At 38.1% G+C, this 21,517-nt stretch overlaps 1 protein-coding gene across 1 annotated transcript in view; it reads right to left on the bottom strand.

Annotated features, from left to right (window-relative positions):
* Positions 1-21,517, bottom strand: part of Nrx-1 (Neurexin 1) — an 88,596-nt gene that overhangs the window by 31,093 nt on the left and 35,986 nt on the right. Inside the window, exon 3 of the mRNA XM_074141483.1 lies at positions 14,883-15,018. Coding sequence (XP_073997584.1) covers positions 14,883-15,018 — 136 coding nt within the window. The remainder of the gene's footprint in view (positions 1-14,882; positions 15,019-21,517) is intronic.

Here is a 21,517-nt window from a genome sequence, read left to right as displayed (position 1 = left end):
TAGAGGCGAGACCTGTGAAGCTAATATGTATTGTGTGGTACTGGGTTCGATTCCCGGTCCTTAGGTCTTGGATTTTATTTAATGGTTAATATCAGAAATTTTACAGTAAAGTATGTATCTTCCGTCCACGATACCTAATTTGGTAGTTAGTTGGACGTAAAGCCCGCCTGAAAAAATAGGCAATTACTTCTCTTTTTTAGAGAGGTCATAGATAATTTGTATTTTTGATATTAAATAATTCATAATTTTACAAATTGCCTTATCGATCCTTCGAAAGTCATATTTCAAATGTTCAATTGTAGTCACGAAGAATGCGTTATTAATTCGTCTTTCGATTTGTAAACAAACAGCACATTTTATGTAGTTCCCATGTGCTTAGCAACATCATTTATTCTCTCCGTTCTTTGCAATCAGTTTGTAACAAGTGTGGTTTATATAATAGGCAGTTATTTGGCCGTGTTCGTAAGCATGAAGTCTAATAGTTGATCGATGGTAGCATTTGGTGGCTACTTAAACTATTTTACTGCTATTGAACTATTTTTCGTCATTATTTGTTAGCAGTTATTTTTGCGGAATACTCAAAGAGGAAATGGAAACCACGCGGCGTGTTCACGGAATAAAAGAGGCGGAAAAGAAATTTGGCGCGGAACATACTGTGAAAAATCACAGTGCATTTGGGCAATTCGAATAAAATAAAAATTGGAAGGTAATAGTCGGCTTCGTTGAGACTTCTTTTGAGGCTGTTTCAAGGATGCTGAACTACATCGAGATATCGTTTAAAATTTATCTTGCGAGTGCAATCCCAGGATTAGCACTTCTTAGAGTGCATTTCCGGTAAATGAAAACCTGACTCGATCACAATACTTTCTCTTTATAAATAATTAGAGAAAATATTTTATAAATAATTTTCATTCAAAGAACGTCCCTAATTATACACACAAACATGGAGCAATTCCAGGGAATAACAAAAATAGCCGAGTAGGGAAGGTTTTCTTATGTTTTTTTTTGGCAAAGGAGAGAAGATGGCGGAACACGCGAACAATAGATTAGCGACCGTAGAATTAGGATTAACCATGATGTTTGAACAAAGGCATGGCGTGACGCGGGCGAATATATTTCTAGAGCCGGGCCAATTAGCCGGGGCGTACTCCGAGCGGATGCACTGACCAGCCGACTGGACGATCGTCCGTTCTACTTCTACTCGGGGCACACACCAGCACTAACCACACAAGTAACAATATCACTTGTAGCTGCCCAACAGGAATACCTGGATAAAGGCGAATTTAGATGAGTAATTCTTAGCATTGCACTTGGAATAAACACTCATGATTTCGTAACACTTCCAAGAAATTTTTGGACAATGCTCGATCTAGAATTAATTGGCTCAAAAACAGAAATTTCCTCTTCTCCTGGCCAAGTAACACAGTAATGCTAGCTAATAATCTAGCTGAACTTATGGGCAAGTATCAGGAGGAATGGCTGAAAGTCAAACGCCTCCTGGTAGTTCCAGCTGGAGCAAGATCTCTTCAAGGAGCTTGATTTTCCTCGCACCAGTGTACATGCATCATAACCCCTGCCGTCTCGTAACTGCTTCCGTGCTTGCAACCACGATTGCAGCACAAACAGCAAGCTACTTCTTCTTACTGTGACCAAATTGGACAGTCTGCAATAATACCCAAGGACTAGAAAGCCCAAAGGATCGTAAGAAAGTTAGGAGTAAAGTTGGCCAGAGACAGAAATCTCATGAAATCCTGTTACATACAATTCTCTTGACGCTCTCTAATGATTTTCTTTAGACCCCGGTACCCTGACGTTGCGTGACCCTCACAAATAGCTAGACTACCCTGTATCCATTCAAATCAACTTTTCATGAAATAAACCTATTTTCATTTTGTCAACTGCCTGTAACAACTTAAATGTATAGTTTGCTTGGAACAGTAAAGGGGGAGACACTGCAGCTGTTTTAATATTTTCCCAACGTCTCTCTTCTTTCGTCAATATTTTTCCTATTTCCTGTTTTTTTTCACTTCCTCTTAGCGCTCATAAGAGGAAGTATATCAGTGATGCAGATTTCCGATTTTTGAGTTTTCAACTGAAATAGAGGTTTTTAGCTGATATTCCGAATGTTATAACAGAATATCACAAGAACGGAAAATTCTTGCTAGTTTTACCATTAAAAAAATTTATAACATTAGATATCTTTTTAGTAAAAATACTAAGTTTTAATAAAATTTAATGCGTTAAGAGAAAATCATGTGTATGATTACACCAGATTGTCTCGGTTACTTCCATTGCAAAGAATACTGTTCATGTTATAATGCAATCTGGCTGTATGCAATCTTTTATAATAATATTGATTTCATGAAAAATGATAAATTTGATGAGATCTATCTTCACTTCATTAATAGCAACATATTGTAGCAATATGCTGACTGGCCTCACTTTGTGACGTCACAAGTCCTGCTGTAAGGTTAGGTTGGCTGTGGATGGAGCTTCTTGCAGAAGGTTCTAAGAACAGCTGGTCGCGTGTGTGGCTAATATAACTAAGCCAAATATTTGTTGAAGTAATAGAGTAATAACCGAGGGCCGGGGATAAGCCGAGCGAACTGGTAGCACATATCCATCTCCCAGCTAATATATCATACACGCCACACATATATTCAAATAAAATCGATACATGTAATCGAGTGTGTGGTTGGTTGGGGCGCTGCCCGAGGGCCGCACCACCCAACTTACGCTGCACCCACTAATTTTACTTTTAAATTATGTGCCAAGAGGGGCAGTCGAGCACGCTAAGTGACGTCACGCCCGGCTCAATAGGCACAACTAACGTATTGCTGCACAATCCCCATTATAACTAATATTCGGTCGTTAGGCTAATGGCACGCCTCTAACGCTGAAACCCAATTACTGCTAGTGCTGCTTTGATAAATACCGTTATACTTTTCCGCCTCCAATGATGGAGCGGTTCCGTATTCAAAGACATTTCTACACTATAATTAGCCCCCCACTCTTCACGAATCTCATTCGCTCAAAACTACCATCGAGTTAACACTAAGAGATATTGCAGTTATTCACCAACTACACAAATAAAAGTTACAATTTCATTTGGAGGATCTCATACTTTAAAATATTACCCAATTCGAACTCTGGATTAAACAGTAATTTGCTGGATTCATTACAGGAGCACTTAAAAATAGAAGGGACTGTTAAGAGCAGTGTGAGGACTCAGGACCCGGGAGATCCCCTCCTTGAAATACAAAATTACAGACACACAGATTTCCAAAAAAAAAGGGCAAGAATCTCCGAGATCCAGGAAAGGCAAAAAAGCAAATGATTCGCCTTTTCGGACTCGCGGATTTCTTCTAGTTATTAGTGTAACGTTTCTAACAAGTAACAGCAACAAAGTTAATTCGATTTTGATTAATTCAAGTCAGACTTTGATCAATCGTGATTTCTAGCACACCACTGAACACAATACTGGGCTAATAAGAAGATTCTTCTTAGTGGATTTGGCAGCTTTTCTTCAAGAAGCAGAACAAGACCAGGTGTTTGTTCTTCAAGGTGTAATTAATCCATTGTTATTGATCACATTAAGCCAATGTGGTTTAGTGCCAGTGTTGGACGAAATAGTATATTTTATTCGTCATAGTATGCTATTTATATAACTGACAGATTTCGATATAAAAGCATCGATATAAAATCGACGTTAATTCAACCAATCACGTTCAGCCAATAATTCCTTTCTATTCTGGTACTACTAAGGTTCTTGGAGTTCTTGACTGTTTCCATTGCCTCTTAAATTTCATGTCACCCTTCTTCACGTCAACCAAGCGCAATTCATAATGAATTAGTATCGCATTAGTTCAAGCTAGTTCAATGTATTTATTACTGGATTATAGTTCAGGGTCTTCACTTCAATTAATGTTACCCATAATTCCATAATAATAATCAAATCACTTCATCATGAATCTCAGATCCAGCATCAAGTTACACTGTTTTGTCGCTTGGAGGGAAGCTTACTACTCCTGGATGGCAGAATTGGTCCCAAACCTTTTCGCCGCTTCCTATAATATCGAATTATTAATGCAAATATTGAATTTTCTTTTAAGTTTTTGAATTGCTCCAATTTTACTCGTATATCCGAACAATGCTCAAATTTGCTCAAAAATGATTTACAATGAGAAGTGCCTCGTACCAATCTTAAAATTACTTGAATGTTTCCAAGAGATAATTAGCTCCCCTGAGGAGATGGACCTTCTTCCTTATTCTATACCCGGCTTTGTTCATTGGAATTATACTTTTGTATAAGTTTATATTTTGTTCATATTCTCCTCCGGTCTTAATTTAAAGTGAACTCCAAGAGGCCCCGAGGCCAAGTCTGAAGTCCTACTCGAAGAAAACTTTGAATCATCTAATTATTGGAGAGGTTATTGTTGGTCTCTTTCCGTGGGTTCTTTACACAATTACACCCGACCCAATCAGAACTTTGTATCCAATTCCAAATATTGTTATTGCTGTCTGTGAAGTTATGCAATCTTTATATTATGTATTTACCCACTTCTGCCGTAGATAGGTTACAGAATATCAATCAACCATCACGAAGGTTACATCAGATTAACCAGATAGTAGCGCTTTATACAAAATAATAATTGTAAAAAAAAAAGTTACTCCATTCTAAAGATGGCCGCCCAAATTAAAAATTAGGTAGTGTTCTAATGAGTAACCATCAGATAAGGTTATGGTAAGACTTCTTGGAAAACCCCTAGAAAGCCGGTTAGAGGTTACAACTCTGCTAACACCTGTTAATTTCCAGGAAGAGAGAGAGAATTCCAGGAGGAAGTATGAATAAAACAAAACTAGCTGAGGATCCTCCCTCAAACTTTGCGCACCTCAAAGAAGTGAAATCTCTTCACAGATTAAAAATTGCAAAGCTGTCTAAGGCAATAATAATTACACTTCAGGCTGTGAACAGTTGATTAAATCAAAATAAAAGTAAGGATGGTGACTTTGTTACTGGTGACAGCCATCAACAGTTGGTAACAGTGTGCTTCTGTATAAAGGCAAAAAAAGCCTGCGATCAAGGTAACAGTGCTGCCCACACACATGCAGATGTAATAAAGCTCAGTATGTTTCTAAAGTGTGTTTTATTAATCAACTACAGTTGGTAGTGTGCTGCTGCTTCAGCAGTGACTTTTACCCACGACGATTCCCCTGACGTTGCCTTCCAGAAGCCCGCCCACTGTTCTGCTATCTCGGAGTTACACTTTCAATTTAAAAGAGAGACAGAAAAAAAAACAAACCTTTTCTCATAAAACGTGCAAATCTCTCCTTTTTATTTATTTATATCACTCTGGCTTGCAGATTGTCATTGCCCACGTGAGATTGTCGCAGTAGTTTTCTACTTCAACTTTTTTCTTATGCACATTAAGAGAAAACATCGCCATCGAGTTTTAGCCGTAAACAAAACTCCACGCAATGTGCAGTTAAAAGCAGAATATCTAAAAAAGGGAAGTCTCTCACCAACCTCAACTTGTATTCAGTTTTGAAACACTATTATCACTTCCGAAACTACTTGAAAAGTGCGAAAAAAAATCACGATTTCTACTTTATCCGTTGAACTGCAGTTCCAGGCTCCGACAACGAAAAGATTTTGCAAAATGAAGGTAAACTTTTGAATTTAAATGTGTCTACTGTTTCTAATCTTGAAGTTAGCTAATTTTGACGTGAATAAGTCTTTAAAATTGCTATCATATGGGGGCAATCAAAAAAAAACCTAATGATAACAAAATCGGGGGATACAGTTTGGCATTATAGTTTCGAATTTATCGTCTACATCCAAAATTAAATTAGACCACTGGATAGCTAAAGGATCAAAGAATTCATTACGATAAGCGAGAACTGTGACGCATCGCGCACGCGGTGGAGGGGGAAGCGTCGCCATTTTGAGATCATTTTGCTGCGTATCGAGATTTGCAATTAGTATAATTGTTGACTCGGAGAAACTACGATGTTCGTTTAAGTTTTAATCGTCTAAATCTATCGATTGTACATAAAACATTAGTGTAAAATAGTGACAGTGAATATAATAAGGTGTTAGAATAAAAAAAATATTATCAAAAATATATAATGTCGGCCTATACGCGTCGAAAAGCCAAAACCAAATACAGAGATCGTATACGGTTGGAAAGGGCTTCTCAAGAACAATCTGAATGGTAATAATAAAACACCATATGACCGAGTCAAGCTGTGCCGGGAACGTAAAAGAATGAATGTGGCCGAGCGGATCAACAACCGTGTCCAGCACATCTGTGCAGCTGGGGCGGTTGAAATTATGCAAGTGGATGCTGAAATCGCTTCTACATCGACAACGGACTGTGTAGACATAGATTGTGTTTGAAGGCACATTGGGCAGCAGCTAGTGCACGTTTCATTACGACGTTTGTCAACAATCCATTCGGACATAAGTACGATGTGTGTAATCATCTATGGTTCATCCTAAGTACATAAATAAAAATATTTTATATAAAAAATATAACCCATTACATAAACGTATCCTCGTACAACACACGGCCGTGTCCATGACACAGGCACAGTTTTTATTTTGCTGGACGCTGCATCTTCTTTAGAATGCTGCCTTTGTAATTTAAAAGAGGATTAGCTGATTTGCTGAAAACCATGACTTTGTAGGGAATAGCCAGCTGAATGAATGTGAATTCCCCCAAAATATTCGCTCAGTTTAGAGGGAATCCTTCTTGTATCTCGTAATAAATATCCTTTCTTTACAAAAAAAACCAAAGTGGTTGGAGAAATTGGCCTCGCATTAGTGACTCCTTTTTTGTGGTGGATTATTGGAAGACATTGAGGAGCGAACAGACACTTTGATGTGGGGTCCAAAATGTCACTTTGATGTGGACTCACCCCTCCCGCCGCGGACAATTATTTAAATTGAAAGTTGAATCGAAGATTAACTGGTATCGATTGGTTTTAGGCGACCGTTCTTTCCCCTTTTACTGCCACCGATCCCACATTCTCCTTTTTCTACCCCCCACCCCCCCGGCCGGGAACATTCAGTTATAATTACAGTTCGAGAACTTCAGAAAGGAATAACTCGTTTTGATGACCCCAATCAATATTTATGAAGCACTTTAAGCCGGCCAATAAACTGACTAATGGAATTGTACACAGCGAGATGGGACTTATCTCATTGGCCCATCTGATTAATGAGCCGGAGCTAAAGGTCCTCTATAAAAACACAATAACTGTCCTACCAAAAAAACGAAGGCAATGACGCTGTTATAACTGTGAAATATCAGGTAGTGATTTTTGTTTTTTGTTTTTTTAACTAGTTTAGGCGGCGGAAATAAATGCCAACATGGCATTATTTCCTGTACGTACAGATCATTCTTCTTGTTTCTTTAAAGTTCTTGATTCCAATAAGTTTTTTTTAAAAAAAATAATAATTATAATAATAATAGACAATGGGTTGAATTCGTACGCTATCAAAGCCACTCCAGGTCTAATGGCTACCTCGTAGAACAACCACAAAACAAGGAAGATAGAAATCCGGACCCAGGACTAGCCAACTAAGATCTCAGCTGTCAGAACAAGTCAAGAGTACGCCTGAAGATGAAACTGTCAATGCTTCTCAACCAACCCACTATTCGTGCTAAAGATCCTAAACAATCCATCTTAAGATGGATGGGTATTTCCACCTCCGTCTCAAGGAATCAGGCACTGGGGATGAACTGTATTGAGTACTGGTGTCTCCTAAATCCACAATGTCTAACTGACTGCATCTCAAAAGCGATCCCGAACGGTCCCCGAATACAAACAACTCGGACTATCGACAATTCACAGAGCTCTTCCCCGAGAACGATCCAGCAACCAGAAGAACAACTTTAACAACAGCCAGCTAGAAAGTTCCAGATACCTAGAACATTCCAGCGCCAATCTACGAGATTGGCTCGTAGAAGTGAATTCTCATGTCATTATTTGAAAAAGAATAATGAAGCAATGAAAAATTATTGAGACAATTCGAAAAACGGTTGGGAATCTGACCTTAGCTTGTAAAAACATCTTTGTGAAGATCACCTTGAGGACCAGCTCCTAAATTTAAACTATCTCACCGCATTCTCTTGCTGTTGCCATAGTGACAAATCTATTCGAAAAAGTAGCCCTAAATGTTTGAAGAATATGAATTTTATTTTCTGATTTATGACTAGAGGGAAGCTCCCGAGAGCTGGCCTTTAGCAGAATCTAGTGACGTCACTTCTTATATATCATACTAGTTCTTCCGGAATTTCATTAGTCATGTAACCTGTTTTATATAAAAACATATGTTAAGTGTTAATCAGTTATTCAGAAGTAACCTATCAACTGATTGCTCGCTTAACTTAGTTACTTCCTCTAAATGTAACCGGATGTACTTGTCAAATTTCCGAAATTGATTTTTCACCGGAAAAGACTGAAAAAGAGTTTTTTTTTAGCAGAGAGAGGAAATGGCTGCTCTGAGTGAACGAACGCGACCACAGAAGCTGAGAAATGAAACTGGTTGGTGAGACAGTAACTTGAGAAGTGTGACAATGTCACGTGACAAGTGGTGGGGTGTACCTGCACATCAGGAAATTAAAGTGTCAACGCAAACAGTCGGTCGGTCTGCCGCGATTCCGGGATACAATCAAGTTGGCACTGGTCTGCCTCCATTGGCTGACTACTTTACCTTCTACATTCTCTGATCGAGTGTTCGCTTTGTTTGAAGCGCCCCACATTCAGCGTATCGGGGATTTTTAGTTCTGTTCGAAGTTCTTAGAGCACACAATATTTTACAAATTGTACCGGAACTGCACCCGAAATCTCAAAACAACACTACTTACTTCGAATTTTTATTTAATGTCATTTTGAGTTCAATAAAGTTCCGCAATGATAAAAGACTGTATCCCAGAACTTCCGCTTGAATCAATTCTCAACAAAAGAATGTCAAACAAAATCGCTAATTTATTAGGCAGTCGTCACTTTGTTGTTCATCAGTGGATCCATTCAGGGTCTTCTAATTAGTAATAACGGTGCAAAGACACTTAGCAAATTAACAAGGGATTTATACGATGATGTATAATCTGTGATATAAGACTCGTATAATGTGATATAAGAACGGCTGTCAGAGAAATCCCTCGTGTTCCTAAATACAAACCCCAAGCATTTGTACGAGATTTGCTTCTGATCCTATCCATGTGCTCCATAAAATCCAATTTTCAATTGAACATGATGCCCAAATCCTTTACTGAGACGATACCCTAACCAGCAAAGTGCCGTTCAGCGTAAGATAGGGGTCCACGCTGCTTAGTGAAGGAAATTACACTACACTTGGACAAGTTCAGATCTAAACAGTTCTCAAGGCACCAACGAGATAAGGGAATTCAATGCCTTTTGCAAGTTCCCTACATTCATGCGGGGGGATGAGATTGACAAAAAGTGTTTAAGGTCATCCGCAAATAGCAAAAAAAGGAGAATCTTGAAGTGGCCCCAGATGAGAACCCTGAGGAACCCCCAGATAGGACAGGAAAAGGAAGTGATAATAATAATGTTTGAGGAATCGTTTTAAGTTCCAAAGAGGACTCCGAAGTTTCAACGCCTTCTACTGGAACAGACAGTCAAGCCCACGAATACTTACCCTCAACTTCATAGATTCTGCACTATCCCAAATTCATTTTTCCGTTTCCGAAATACGAAACAGTTGCCAAGTAGTTTATTTGTTACATATCGTCTTCAAATAAAGTCGATCCGAACCTGTTTCCTGAAGGTTTCAAAAAACTGTTGAGTCTATTTTGTGTAATGTCGCACTTCCGGGTAACGGATTCCAACAAAAACTACATCGGTGTCAGCTTCGGAACCAAATCGACATTACAAATTTGAGCTGTACACCCACTTTGAGCTGGGCCCTATTTTTCTTGGAAACAGAACTTCTCAAAACGTAAGTTTCCTGAGAAAATAAATCCAAAATTCGATTTAAATTCTTTCCTTTAGTAGAGAAAAGAGAGGATTTACACTTTCAGTTAGGATCACGATCTAGTAGCGGCCCTGACAAAAGCACTCCAAGGGAAATTAATCCTATTAACTTTCACTTCTTATCTCCATCGAATTTACGACACAGAAACAGAATAATGGGAAAATTAAGAAATGAATAAGAAGATAAATTAAGAATTAAAAGTGGAGATTGAGGAACAAGGATCATCCGCCCTAGATTTATAGAAGGATCACAAGGAAATTGAAATAATCCTGTGTGTGGAGTGAGAGGGGATGGTTCGGGAAGTGGAAGATAACAAGGGAAATAGAAGGGAAATGAGGTTAGCTAGTGTGCGTGCATGTGGTACACGTCGTCGGCATGGTGTACGCTTGGCCAAATTAGTCTTCAGGAGTCGGGGGCGGACGCCCTAATAGCCGCCATGTTGACATCACTCGTACGTATTAAATACTTGGGCTTGGGTAATCTCGCCTCGGCAAAGGGCTCATTCTGATTTGCGGGAGCTTTCTCCATTAGTATTAAATTATTTTCTCATTTTATTAACAACAGCAGGGTCGGCTAACATAAACCTTGTTTTATTTATCTACGTTGCTACAAGTTCGTACTGGTTTACTGGTTACACAACAAACATGTGTAGGTTGGCAACACCGGTGTATTCTTATTTATGTGCGGATATACAGTCTGCTATTTCCAATGTTTGCACAGAAAATATACTGTTAGGGTGGTAACACTGCGGTATTTTCACAGCTGATCTAACCTTTCTTTTCTGATAACCTTCCAACCGAATATTTATTCACTGCTTTCTACTTGCGAAACCAATGGTGTCCAAATTGGAATGTATTGGAATTTTTTAATGCATCTAACCTTTCTTTATATTTTTATTATATTTTTTATTTGTTTTATAGGTTATAAACCTGTAACAAAAGGAGTTGGTTTTATCCTTAACAACAACAATGAATACAACTTGGTACAAAAAATACAAACAAAATAATAAAGATCTAACGTACAATTAAATTCAAACATTACTCATTGAACAGAAATGACCGCAACATTAGTATATTTTTAACATATTTTTACACTCTGAATGTTACTATGAGAGTAATCATTCGCTAATATTTCCATTTCTCTCGCTAAATTGTTGTTGTCAAGGTTTAAACTTTGCCTATAAATGCTATATGCAGGACATTCTAAAAACAAATGAGCGATATTTTCATGCTGACCTCCATTACAAACCATACAAAATTTATTTGAATCTATATTTATATATAATATTTTTAACAGTAAACTTCAGTACATAAGGTCCCTGACATTCTGAATTGAAAGAATAATCTAATAATATGAAATGATAATTTGTTTATTAAGATAAGAGTTTTTGGTAAAAGTAAGAAAACTAGAATTGGACATTTTGTCATAATCCATGGAAATTAAACTTTCTTTATACGAGGGGGTACCCAAAAATAACCGGAATTGCGTAGCCGCGCATGGAGCTTATGTAGTACGCATTTCTGCCGCTAGACGTGTATAGCGCAATTCCTTGCCAGTTCAGTCCTGCCTGTGTTGTCTGCCTGGCTTGTTCTGTTCATCTGCAGTGATTGTTTTTACCAGCGCTGTTTTGTTCTTTTTTCGTTTTTTATGATGGCAAGTTTAAGTGAACAACGTGCAGCTCTGAAATTTTGTTTTCTACTCGGCAAAAATGCTGCTGAAAGTGTTTTAATGTTGAAAACAGCTTACAAAGATGACGCTATGGGAAAAACTCAAGTATACGAGTGGTTTACTCGGTTTAAAAATGGCGACATGTCGATTGATGACAAACCTCGTTCTGGACGTCCATCAACTGCCCGAATCGGCGAAAATGTTGAAAAAATTCGAGAGCTGGTGTTCACAGACCGTCGACTGACAATTGATCAACTGTCAGAGAGTAGTGGGTTATCTTGGAGCTCGGTTCAGCGAATTTTAACGGAAGATTTGGGGATGAAAAGGGTTGCTGCCAAGTTTGTTCCTCGAGTTCTGACTGACAATCAAAAAGAACATCGAGTTGAAACATGTGCTTTGAAACAACAGCTTGAAACTGATCCAGACTTTCTGTCAAAGGTCATTACTGGTGATGGGTCATGGTGCTATGGTTATGACCCAGAAACAAAGCAACAGTCGAGCCAATGGAAGACGTCATCTTCACCCCGACCAAAAAAATGTCGTCAAGTCAAGTCAAACATTAAAACAATGCTGATTTGCTTTTTTGATGCCAAAGGCGTAGTCCATTCAGAGTTTGTCCCCCCAGGTCAAACCTCAATCAAACCTTGTATTTGGAAGTTTTGAAAAGATTGCGCAATAGTGTTCGCCAAAAAAGACCCGATTTGTGGCAAACAGGAGACTGGTTCTTCCACCACGACAATGCACCTGCACACACAGCCATCTCTGTTATACAGTTTTTGGCTAAAAATGGCATGGTTCCGCTGCCCCACGCACCTTACTCGCCTGACCTGGCTCCGTGCGACTTTTTCTTATTTCCACGCATGAAAAAGGGCATGAAAGGTCACCGATTTGACAACATTGAAGAGGTCAAGAAAAAAACGAAGAAGGAGCTGTCAGCCATTTCTAAAGATGACTACAAAAAATGTTTCGAACAGTGGAAGCACCGGTGGGACAAATGTATTAGTTGTAATGGATAGTATTTTGAAGGGGATAAGGTTGTTCTGTAAAAAATTTGTAAATAAATAGCTTTTAAAAAATAATTCCGGTTTTTTTTTGGTACCCCCTCGTACTTCTATAACAGCGTGCGAACTTGGGACTTATCTTTTATAAAGGATACCAAATCGTTTACATTTTCTAGATTTACATTTAGCAATAAATTTGACAGTTGCGAATACCAATTATACTTTAGTTTATAATTAGATTTATCATTAAATAAAACTAACTGAGAAATACACAATTTAGAATAGTTCTGAGAATTAAGGTTTACAATTTTTAACATCAGATTAAGAGCAGATTTAACTATAGCATAATGAATCCTTAACCGTCCAGTCTCCAATCGTACAAGATAACCTGGTGTGTTACGAGGAATTTAGAATAGTCTTTTACCTTTCTTTATAATATGTAGAACTTAGGACCGTATATTAAATAGAAATGGGGCTTAAAAGAAATTGGTGTATTACTCAGAATTCCCTTAATCTAAAGTAAAAATAAAGGTAAAGTAATGCCTGACACCGATCAGATGTTGTGGAAGGAGGCGACTAGCAAACTTATTTCACTACAAATTATTCATATCAATCATTAAATAAAATTCAAGGCCTAGACAGGTAATTGAACCCATTACCACAATACTACTTCTTAGTTTTACGAACCTCTCCTTTAACCAATCGGCCTTTCGCTTGATCTAAATACCTGGAAGAATGAGTAGGCTGAAGATACAAATTTTAAAGTAAATCGATCAATTCAGTTTGGAGAAAATAGAAAAGTGAAACTTCTTTTTAGGCTAGCTGATGAAAATAGAAAGAAAATTGAAAATGTTTACGATCGCAATGCTACCTTTTACAAGAAGTGAGCGGAAATAAAGAACAAAAAAAAAACTATTTAGAAAACAATACTCGGCGACTCCGGCAGAGTGCGGAAGGACTTCTAGTGCAGAAGGACGCACCTGCAGAGAAGAACAGACCGCCTCCTCCCAAGAGGGTTTGGCTTTACAGAAATTATTGCCTCCGATTGGTGGTAGCAGCAAGGATAAGTTTAATAGGCGGCAAAATTACTTTAATAAAGGATATTAAATGAGAGAACAATGGCGTCGCCTATCCTATAGTTCGGGCTAGATATATTGCTAAGGAGATTCGAGGAGTTTATATGAATGTGGAGCATCTAGATCGATCTACAGCATCGATACACCACTCTATTTTCCTTCAACCTCTATCTTAGTGAAGATTTATCTTATAGTTCTACTTTAACTTTAAATTTACTGCTATTTACGCGCTTAACACACCCGCACAGCGAGTTGTGCCAAGATATTTATGACACTATTTACAGTATATCCTTTCAAATAGAATTACGCCGACACATCCGAGTTAAAAACAGTCAATTCTTGCTCGATAGCTAGCCTAATATAGTGTTTTTTTTTTTCCACTCAAGAACGGACTTTATAAACAAAAAATTCAATTTAACTAGTTAAATCTATTTATAGAATAATGTAATACTAATTCTTTGCCAGTATATTCCTCTTTTTAGTAAACGGAAGTTAGGCGTGGCAAGAACTTTCTCTTCCTGTACTTTACGTAATTAAAATTTCTTGAAATGATTTTCAAAGAAGCGTGACGTCACAGCTCCTTCAGAAACTCAAAGAAAGTTCAACCTTCCTTTAGAAGGAGATTCTAATCAAGAGATAAGCCTAAAATGCTTATTTCCAAATGTAAATGTAAATAGTATATTTTTTACTGATTCGTACTGAAGAGACACATTAGTTTATTTAGAACCAGCTTCTTTTCTACACCGTAAAAACTCCGAAAACCTAAAATATCACTCCATAAAATAGTTTTAAAATATACGTCACAGATTTACGTGTTCAAAGTTTAAAGAAAATCGATTTTCGAAAAAATCGGAAAACTCAATTGCGCCAAGTGGTACTTCTGGTGAACTGATATTCATCTTAGCGAGTGAAATCGATTTTCGAGATATTCTCAAAATAATTCTCTCTCTCTCTCTCTCTCTCTCTCCAAAAAATGTTGCTGAAAATGGAATAGAATATTATGGATACCGTTGGGCATGTTTGGGGTATTGTTAAGCTGTTAGAATCGCATCAGAATGGGGCATCAACAGTTTGCATTTTTTATTATTTTTTTATTTAGTCTTGAGTTAAACAAAAAACTGGCCAGCTCACCTTTTTCACAGAAGATGCCTTCATAGTCTAGATTCCTGCATTCACAGATCGGCCCTGAATCCGTGGATATGCAGATGCCGCCATGTTGACACGGGTCGTGTTCCTCGCATGCGTCCGTAGAATTATCACGGAGACCCTGTAAACATGAGATTTGGTAATTAGCCACTGTGATCTAAGCAATGGTCATCCATTGAAAAGTAGAAGAACTGGGAGTACAGGTTCGCCGTCAATGAAACTAGCTCACGGCGCCAAAACGTCAATGCTGCCAACTCTGAAGAAGGTGACAACTCTGCCAACTTCCGCTAACATCTCTAATCCATCATCATCTCACCTTTCTTAGCTCGGCTTTCTCCTTAATATTTTACTAACTTTTTGAATCTCTCTTAACCGTGTATTGCAGTTCAGTTGGACGTTAAATACTATCATAGCTTCGTAATATGAAATATGTATATTCCTCAACTTCATCTTATTCGTGGTATTAAATCGCTACTGTTTCTTCCATAAGATCGGACAGAATTCCCAAAAAAGATCCAAGACTGAAGCAAATTTCGATAGACCAGAATTCAATGGATCCAAAATATTGCCAGTTTAAACTGGTTTTTAGTAGAACTGTGAACATTATGTCTCGATAGGGCACTTCCTGTTCACATAGCGCGTCACTTCCTCTCTTTCAGTGACGACACCAACTCCATATTTTAAAGAGATATTTGCGAAGAAATAAAAAAAAAAAAGAAGCAACCATTGTGAAAAACGGGAACATTCTACAGACATGTTAACCATGAAATATTCATGCACAATAGCAGCTATGGTCTGGCCCACGGGATCATGATTTATCGCCTCTATACCCTTGTGCACATGGTAACATGAAATATCGCACATTATTTATCCACGCTACACTTTCCATAAGTTTGTCTTCACCATTGTTAAAATTAATTTGTAGAACACCTGACATATTTTTTTGTAGTTTGCACTGTGTGTGAAATTATTATTCATCTGAAGTGGCAGGGTCTAGAGAGCACGCTGCCTAAAGTCCCCTAGGAACCGTGCAAAAACAAGAAGATTTACAAGAGAAATCAAGGATTGAATAGTATTCATAGGATCTGGAAAATGAATTCTGTACAGGGCTACCTGTGGCCATATTTTAGGGAATCCATGATTCTGTTTTTAAATCTGTTTGACCGAGGAGTAGCGATGCTTGTAATTTTGGCCAGCCGAGTGGTACCGAATTAAGTAGCTTAGTCGCATCAACTGTTGAAAGCTGTTTTTCGGTGAGGGGAGAGCGGAAATTCCTGTAGGACCTCTGAGAATCTAAAGTGCTCTAAACAGATGGACGTCAAAAGTATCCCTAGGAAAGAATTGGTCATCCCAAGAATCAGTTGATCACGAATTACAGGGAAAACTCGGAGAAGAATTCTTCACTGACTTATTTCTTTAGATGAACTTTAAAATTTTTTTGGATTAAAGATAAGTTAGCAGGAACACCTGAGAACACCAAGGTAGTGTTGTGGACAAGTATGTTGGGCACAATTAGTTGGATAGTTAGTTAGTTAGTTAGCAAGGAAGTGAGGACGCTACCACACTTAGCGGCGGCACAATTAAGGGGACGCTGCCACACCAGTATACCTTGTTGGCCGACGTCCAAATAGAGACTGCGGTTCTACCACCATCTTTGGGGCGGCACTTCTCGCCACTTCATGATCTCTCCTTTCACCACACTGCGCTCTACTAGCACAACCACGAACTAACTCATCATAAAACTATGATTAAACACTTAAATTTAATGGAGCCGCCAGCTGACTTAAGTTATTTATTAAAAGTAATAAGGGCTCAGCGCCGGACCCTTTTAACACGGCAATTTCCCGAACGGTCTTTATACGGCAATTAAATTTAGTCAAAATTAGCTATTCCGTTAATTATTTATCTGGAAGAATAATCTTTTGAGGTGAGCTCAGTCTTAGTTCGGTTTATTTTTTTGCATTCCTGACCGGTTTCTGATTCCCACACATCAATAGAGTTAGATTATTTAGTTTGTTGTAAAAAAAATCGATTTTAATTGTGTTCCCGTCTCACACTGTACTTGCTGAACCACCCCCCCAAAAAAAACTTGTTTGCTACGATGAATAAAATCAACAATATTATCGATCTCTGTACATCTAACCTCGTTATCGATAGCATACCCATTAAACTCATAGTAGCCTCAAATAAGGAGGTGAAGTAGAGCGAAAGTAATTCATGCATGGTGGCTATCGATTTTCAGTATTTCTTTTTTTATGTCAGGAACTTCCGATTTAAGGTTCACAAAGTGCGAAGAAATAATATTAAAAAAATCGATTTGTGTAAATGTCTGTTGATTGTATATTATGCGTGAGTCTGTCAATCTGTCAAGAGTTGGGCAGCGAAACTAAAACAAAAAAGTCGATGTAATCGATTTGAGGTGGATAATAGAGCAAGAGGCTTTTCCAGAAAATTACCAACTGGAGTATTGACTTTACTGAGCCATGGTTATTTTGTGACTTTACTTTGTGCCTTTTGATATATTGTAGAAAAATTAAAGCAAAAAAAAAGATACTCGATTTATACACAATTTGGAATGGAATGGAGCGGATTTAAAAGTTTTGAAGCAACTACAACAAAAAAGTTGAGCGCAGATTGTGTCGTGGGACTTTACTCAAACAACCTTTGGCCTGATGAACATTCATTTTACAAACAAAACTTCAATGACCGTTGTAGCTAATAACACAGAAGTCTGCAACAGTGCTGCTTTCAACCGACTTCGACGGAAATTACTCTGAATTTTCTCTCGAATTCCCCGGTCGGCCATCCCCCGCGCTTCCACCCGGAACTTCACCAATTAAAAGTTAGCCTTACGGGGGAAGGAGGGGTAGTTTGACTCCAGTAAGCCTAGTGGATGTGCAGGTTCCATACTGCGGGTCCACGGCAGCTTTTGCAAGCAACTCCCTATAGAGTTCAGGCTTCAGGGATAACAGAGTAATGTCTTATCAAGTTCTAAACTGAACTTTACTTTCTAAGATTTCGAACCTGGCCAACCAAAACCTATCTACAAACTCGAAACACTCACTTTTACTTCTTCTTCACCACAAAGAGGTAAGAAAGAAATACCACGATTACGTCAAATTGTTTATGGAGAGGTTTTACTGAGAATACCAGTTTTGCATTCCACTGAGTTCTAAAAAGTAGGTTTCGAAATATAGCCAGAGTGAGTCTGTATGATCGGTGAACTAATTATCTCATCGGTCTTCTTGGATCCTGACATCAGATCAGACTCTAACTTCGTCAATTCACAATTCCACAACCAAAACTACCAATTTACGAAATGAATTGTTCACTTCTTTTTTGGGAGGTTTTCTCAGAAATGGATTCTGGAGAGAGGGTCCAGGCGCCATTCTCTAATGTGTCATTTTGGTATAATGCACACGGTTTTTGCAAAGTCCATAATATCACTGAGAAATGATCAAGTTTGATGATGAATGGGAGTTGGAAGCTGTGACGATTGAGAGAAATGCGTGAGCTTCAACTTCACTGTTAAGGAAATAAAATATTATTTTAGAATTTCGGCAAGACTTGGTTGTTGGTACAACTGGGAGAGTGGGGGTTGATGTGGGTGTGGAGGGATAAGCTGTTGCAGCTGATTGTGTATTCGCCTTTTAGGTTAAGTTTAATATTTTAAAATGTGTTCACTTTGTCTATGATTAAAATATATAAAACTTATTGTTTACTATGTTGTTTGTTCGTGTAAACACTATTATTATTTTTATTCTTACCCTTTAACCCTAACATTCACTTGCATAAAGAGTGGCAAAAATGCGGAGGTTTTTCTTTTCGTGCCGTATTGAAATCAAACAGAGACTTCAGGTTGTATAGATTAGTACGCCGGCGCTTTAGTTCACGAAGAGAATGTGCACTACAATATGTGCCAATAAATGTACAGTTGAATAAAGTTAAATGCATACAGTTAAGTTTAGAAGAGCTAAAACATCGTAAGCAAAAAGTGCTGCGCGATTTCCTATCTTGAGTCAAAGTTGAGTATTTCAGGAACTAAAGGAGGAGCTCTGATGACGTCAAGACTCAGGGTATTCAGGAAAGGCCATAAGCTACTTCCTCTTACACCCATAACGGAAATTGAAAGCCACTGTAGGAGAGTAACCTCACGAGTAGGTTACAACAAAGTAGAGAAATGGTAAAAAAAAATGGGCTAGAGATGTTCGATTAGTTGGCAAGTCGACCGTTCTTGGAAGTCTACATCGATGTATTTATTCTTCACGCTTTGTGTTTATGTGTCTGTAAGCAGTTATCGATCTTTCCTGTGAATATCTTTAGTTAGCCTGTAGAATAGAGCACAACTATTCTGCCACCTATTAAAACTACAACTGTTCTGTGACTTTTATTTGAAAACTTTTTTGTAAAATCTTATAAAAAAAGAAGTGCATATATAAAAAATTATTCCAACTGTATGGATTTCTCGCCGTCGGGTTAGAAGGTCAGGCAGTTTATTGGTGGCTAATCCTAAACATGAATGGGAGTATAGGTAAATAGGTAAAAGTAAAGTAATGCCTATTATTTCAGGCGGGCTTTACGACCAATTACCAATTAGGTGTCGTGGATGGCGGGGACTAACAAACATACTTTACTATAAATTAGAATATTAACCATTAAATAAAATCCAAGGCCTAAGACCGGGAATCGAACCCAGTACCGCAATACATGTTAAATAGGTAAATAATATGCAAAGATAAATAGAAATTTGGAACTAGATTTGGTACCCTTTGACTTTCGAATCTAAAAAAATTCATGTCTCGAAACGTAGAAGAATAATGTATTGCAGAAATCTACAGCATGGAAGGGATCTGATCATTAGAAACATTTTAGACTAAGTGTTTGGAACTAAAATTGGAGGAACAGAAGAAAAACAAATGCTTTGAAACACAGAATTTCACTACTGCTTAATTTTCACCTTTTTAAACAAAAGAAAATTTTCTGTTTTAAAACTATTTTTGGAGCCCCAAATCTATCTTTTGTCCGGTGTAGTTCTGTAGCACTTACTACTGAATGGGGGAAGTATTGCAATTATGCGCCCATTTGTGGAGGAGGGGCAGGAATGAAGAGAACCATTTATTTTTTCTTCAGGATATGTACAAGCCACTTGATCTAGGGACACCCCAAACTTGCTGTGATGTCACCTCAATGGGGAAATTGGGGATGAAGTCACAGCTGGCTCCCAGTTCCAATATGTTGTGCAATATCCAGTACCTCGCCCGCTCTAATCGTGGTGAAGCGCCACGAAATATATTACTTGGAGTTGGAAATTCCAAATCAAAAACAAACTTAGCTCAAATTCTCTTCTTTCTATTTCCAGTCCAGCAGTTTGAATTAATAGGATTTGTTTGGCTGGACTATCATCTCGAACTGTGAGCTATCGATCAATCACGTTGACACTTAGATTCTTCGTAAATTGTATTTGAAATGCTCTAATTTAAAATAGAGTTGAACAACAAGAAAAGGCTTGGGCTGGTGATGGATTTTCTCAGAGGATGCGGTGCACAAGGAAGTGCAGATTCTGTGGGGAGATAGCGGGAACTCATTCCAATCGGGCTGGGATGTCAGCCTCCAAGGAAGATTCAGATATGGCGGAGAACCCTCCCGATACTGTGATATCACTCAAATCTTAATCTGCAGGTTGTAGGGTGTGCCTGGTATGTTTGAGAAAAGCAAAAAACTGGTGTCACGAGGGTGATCTCATTTGATTTGCGTCACGAAGGGAATCAGAGGAACCGGAACGAATCTAAATAGTTTTGATTAGGATCGATATTTCTTATTGAATTTGCCCGGATCCAGTCAAGCGGAGGGAAATAACTCTGCCCACGTTTCCATCTACGTCACAATATTTCTAGATTAGGAACTAAGCCGGAAAATCGGACTTTTTTTTTCTCTGCCCTCTTGATTGAGCTGTGTTCACTGAAGAGACAAACTACAAGATGTCTCCACCTTTTTCTGTTCCGCACCAGTGGCGCTTCAATCTTGGATTCAAGAACTTTTTTTTTTTAAATTCAACTTCATCTTCAGTTTGATTACTGATTTAAAAAAAAAAAATGAGATAAATGAGTTAGTTCTATAGAAATGGTACATGCGCAGCATCTCGAGTTTTTGCCGGGAGCAGTCATCAGCGGGTAATCCAAGATGAATGTTTAGTAAGGAACTCATTAAAACGGATACCGATATAGTATGTGTTCTCTAGAACCATTTTGTACAACTCAATATTTTAAAAGAGCGCAGATGTCACGATATTCACTTTCGATCTAAATCTGGTTGCTTCAAAATGTAAAATATGTTTCCAAAAGAGTTGGTGCGAAGTAATATAGAATGTCAAAAGTAATGGAAGAACAGGAAAAACTAAATATGATTTTAAAATTTCAATTTTGAACGAAATGTTTCGAGTTAGAATATAGAGAAGTAATGAATAGTCGTGTGAGTGGTCACTGCATTTTCTCGCGCAGATTCTGCTGTGGAAAACTCTATTTGGGCAAATTTGTCCAACTGCAACACTTCCATCTGATGAAAGGTAAGAAATGGATTACCCATGTAAAATTACCATCAGAGGGTGCTGACGACAACTCTAC

Source organism: Rhodnius prolixus, unplaced genomic scaffold, assembly GCF_049639745.1.
Source record: "Rhodnius prolixus isolate KJV_2025 unplaced genomic scaffold, Rpr scaffold_6, whole genome shotgun sequence".
Lineage (NCBI taxonomy): Eukaryota > Metazoa > Arthropoda > Insecta > Hemiptera > Reduviidae > Rhodnius > Rhodnius prolixus.
The sequence above is the reverse complement of the archived record's forward strand: the minus strand, read 5'-3'. Positions and strand labels throughout refer to the sequence as shown.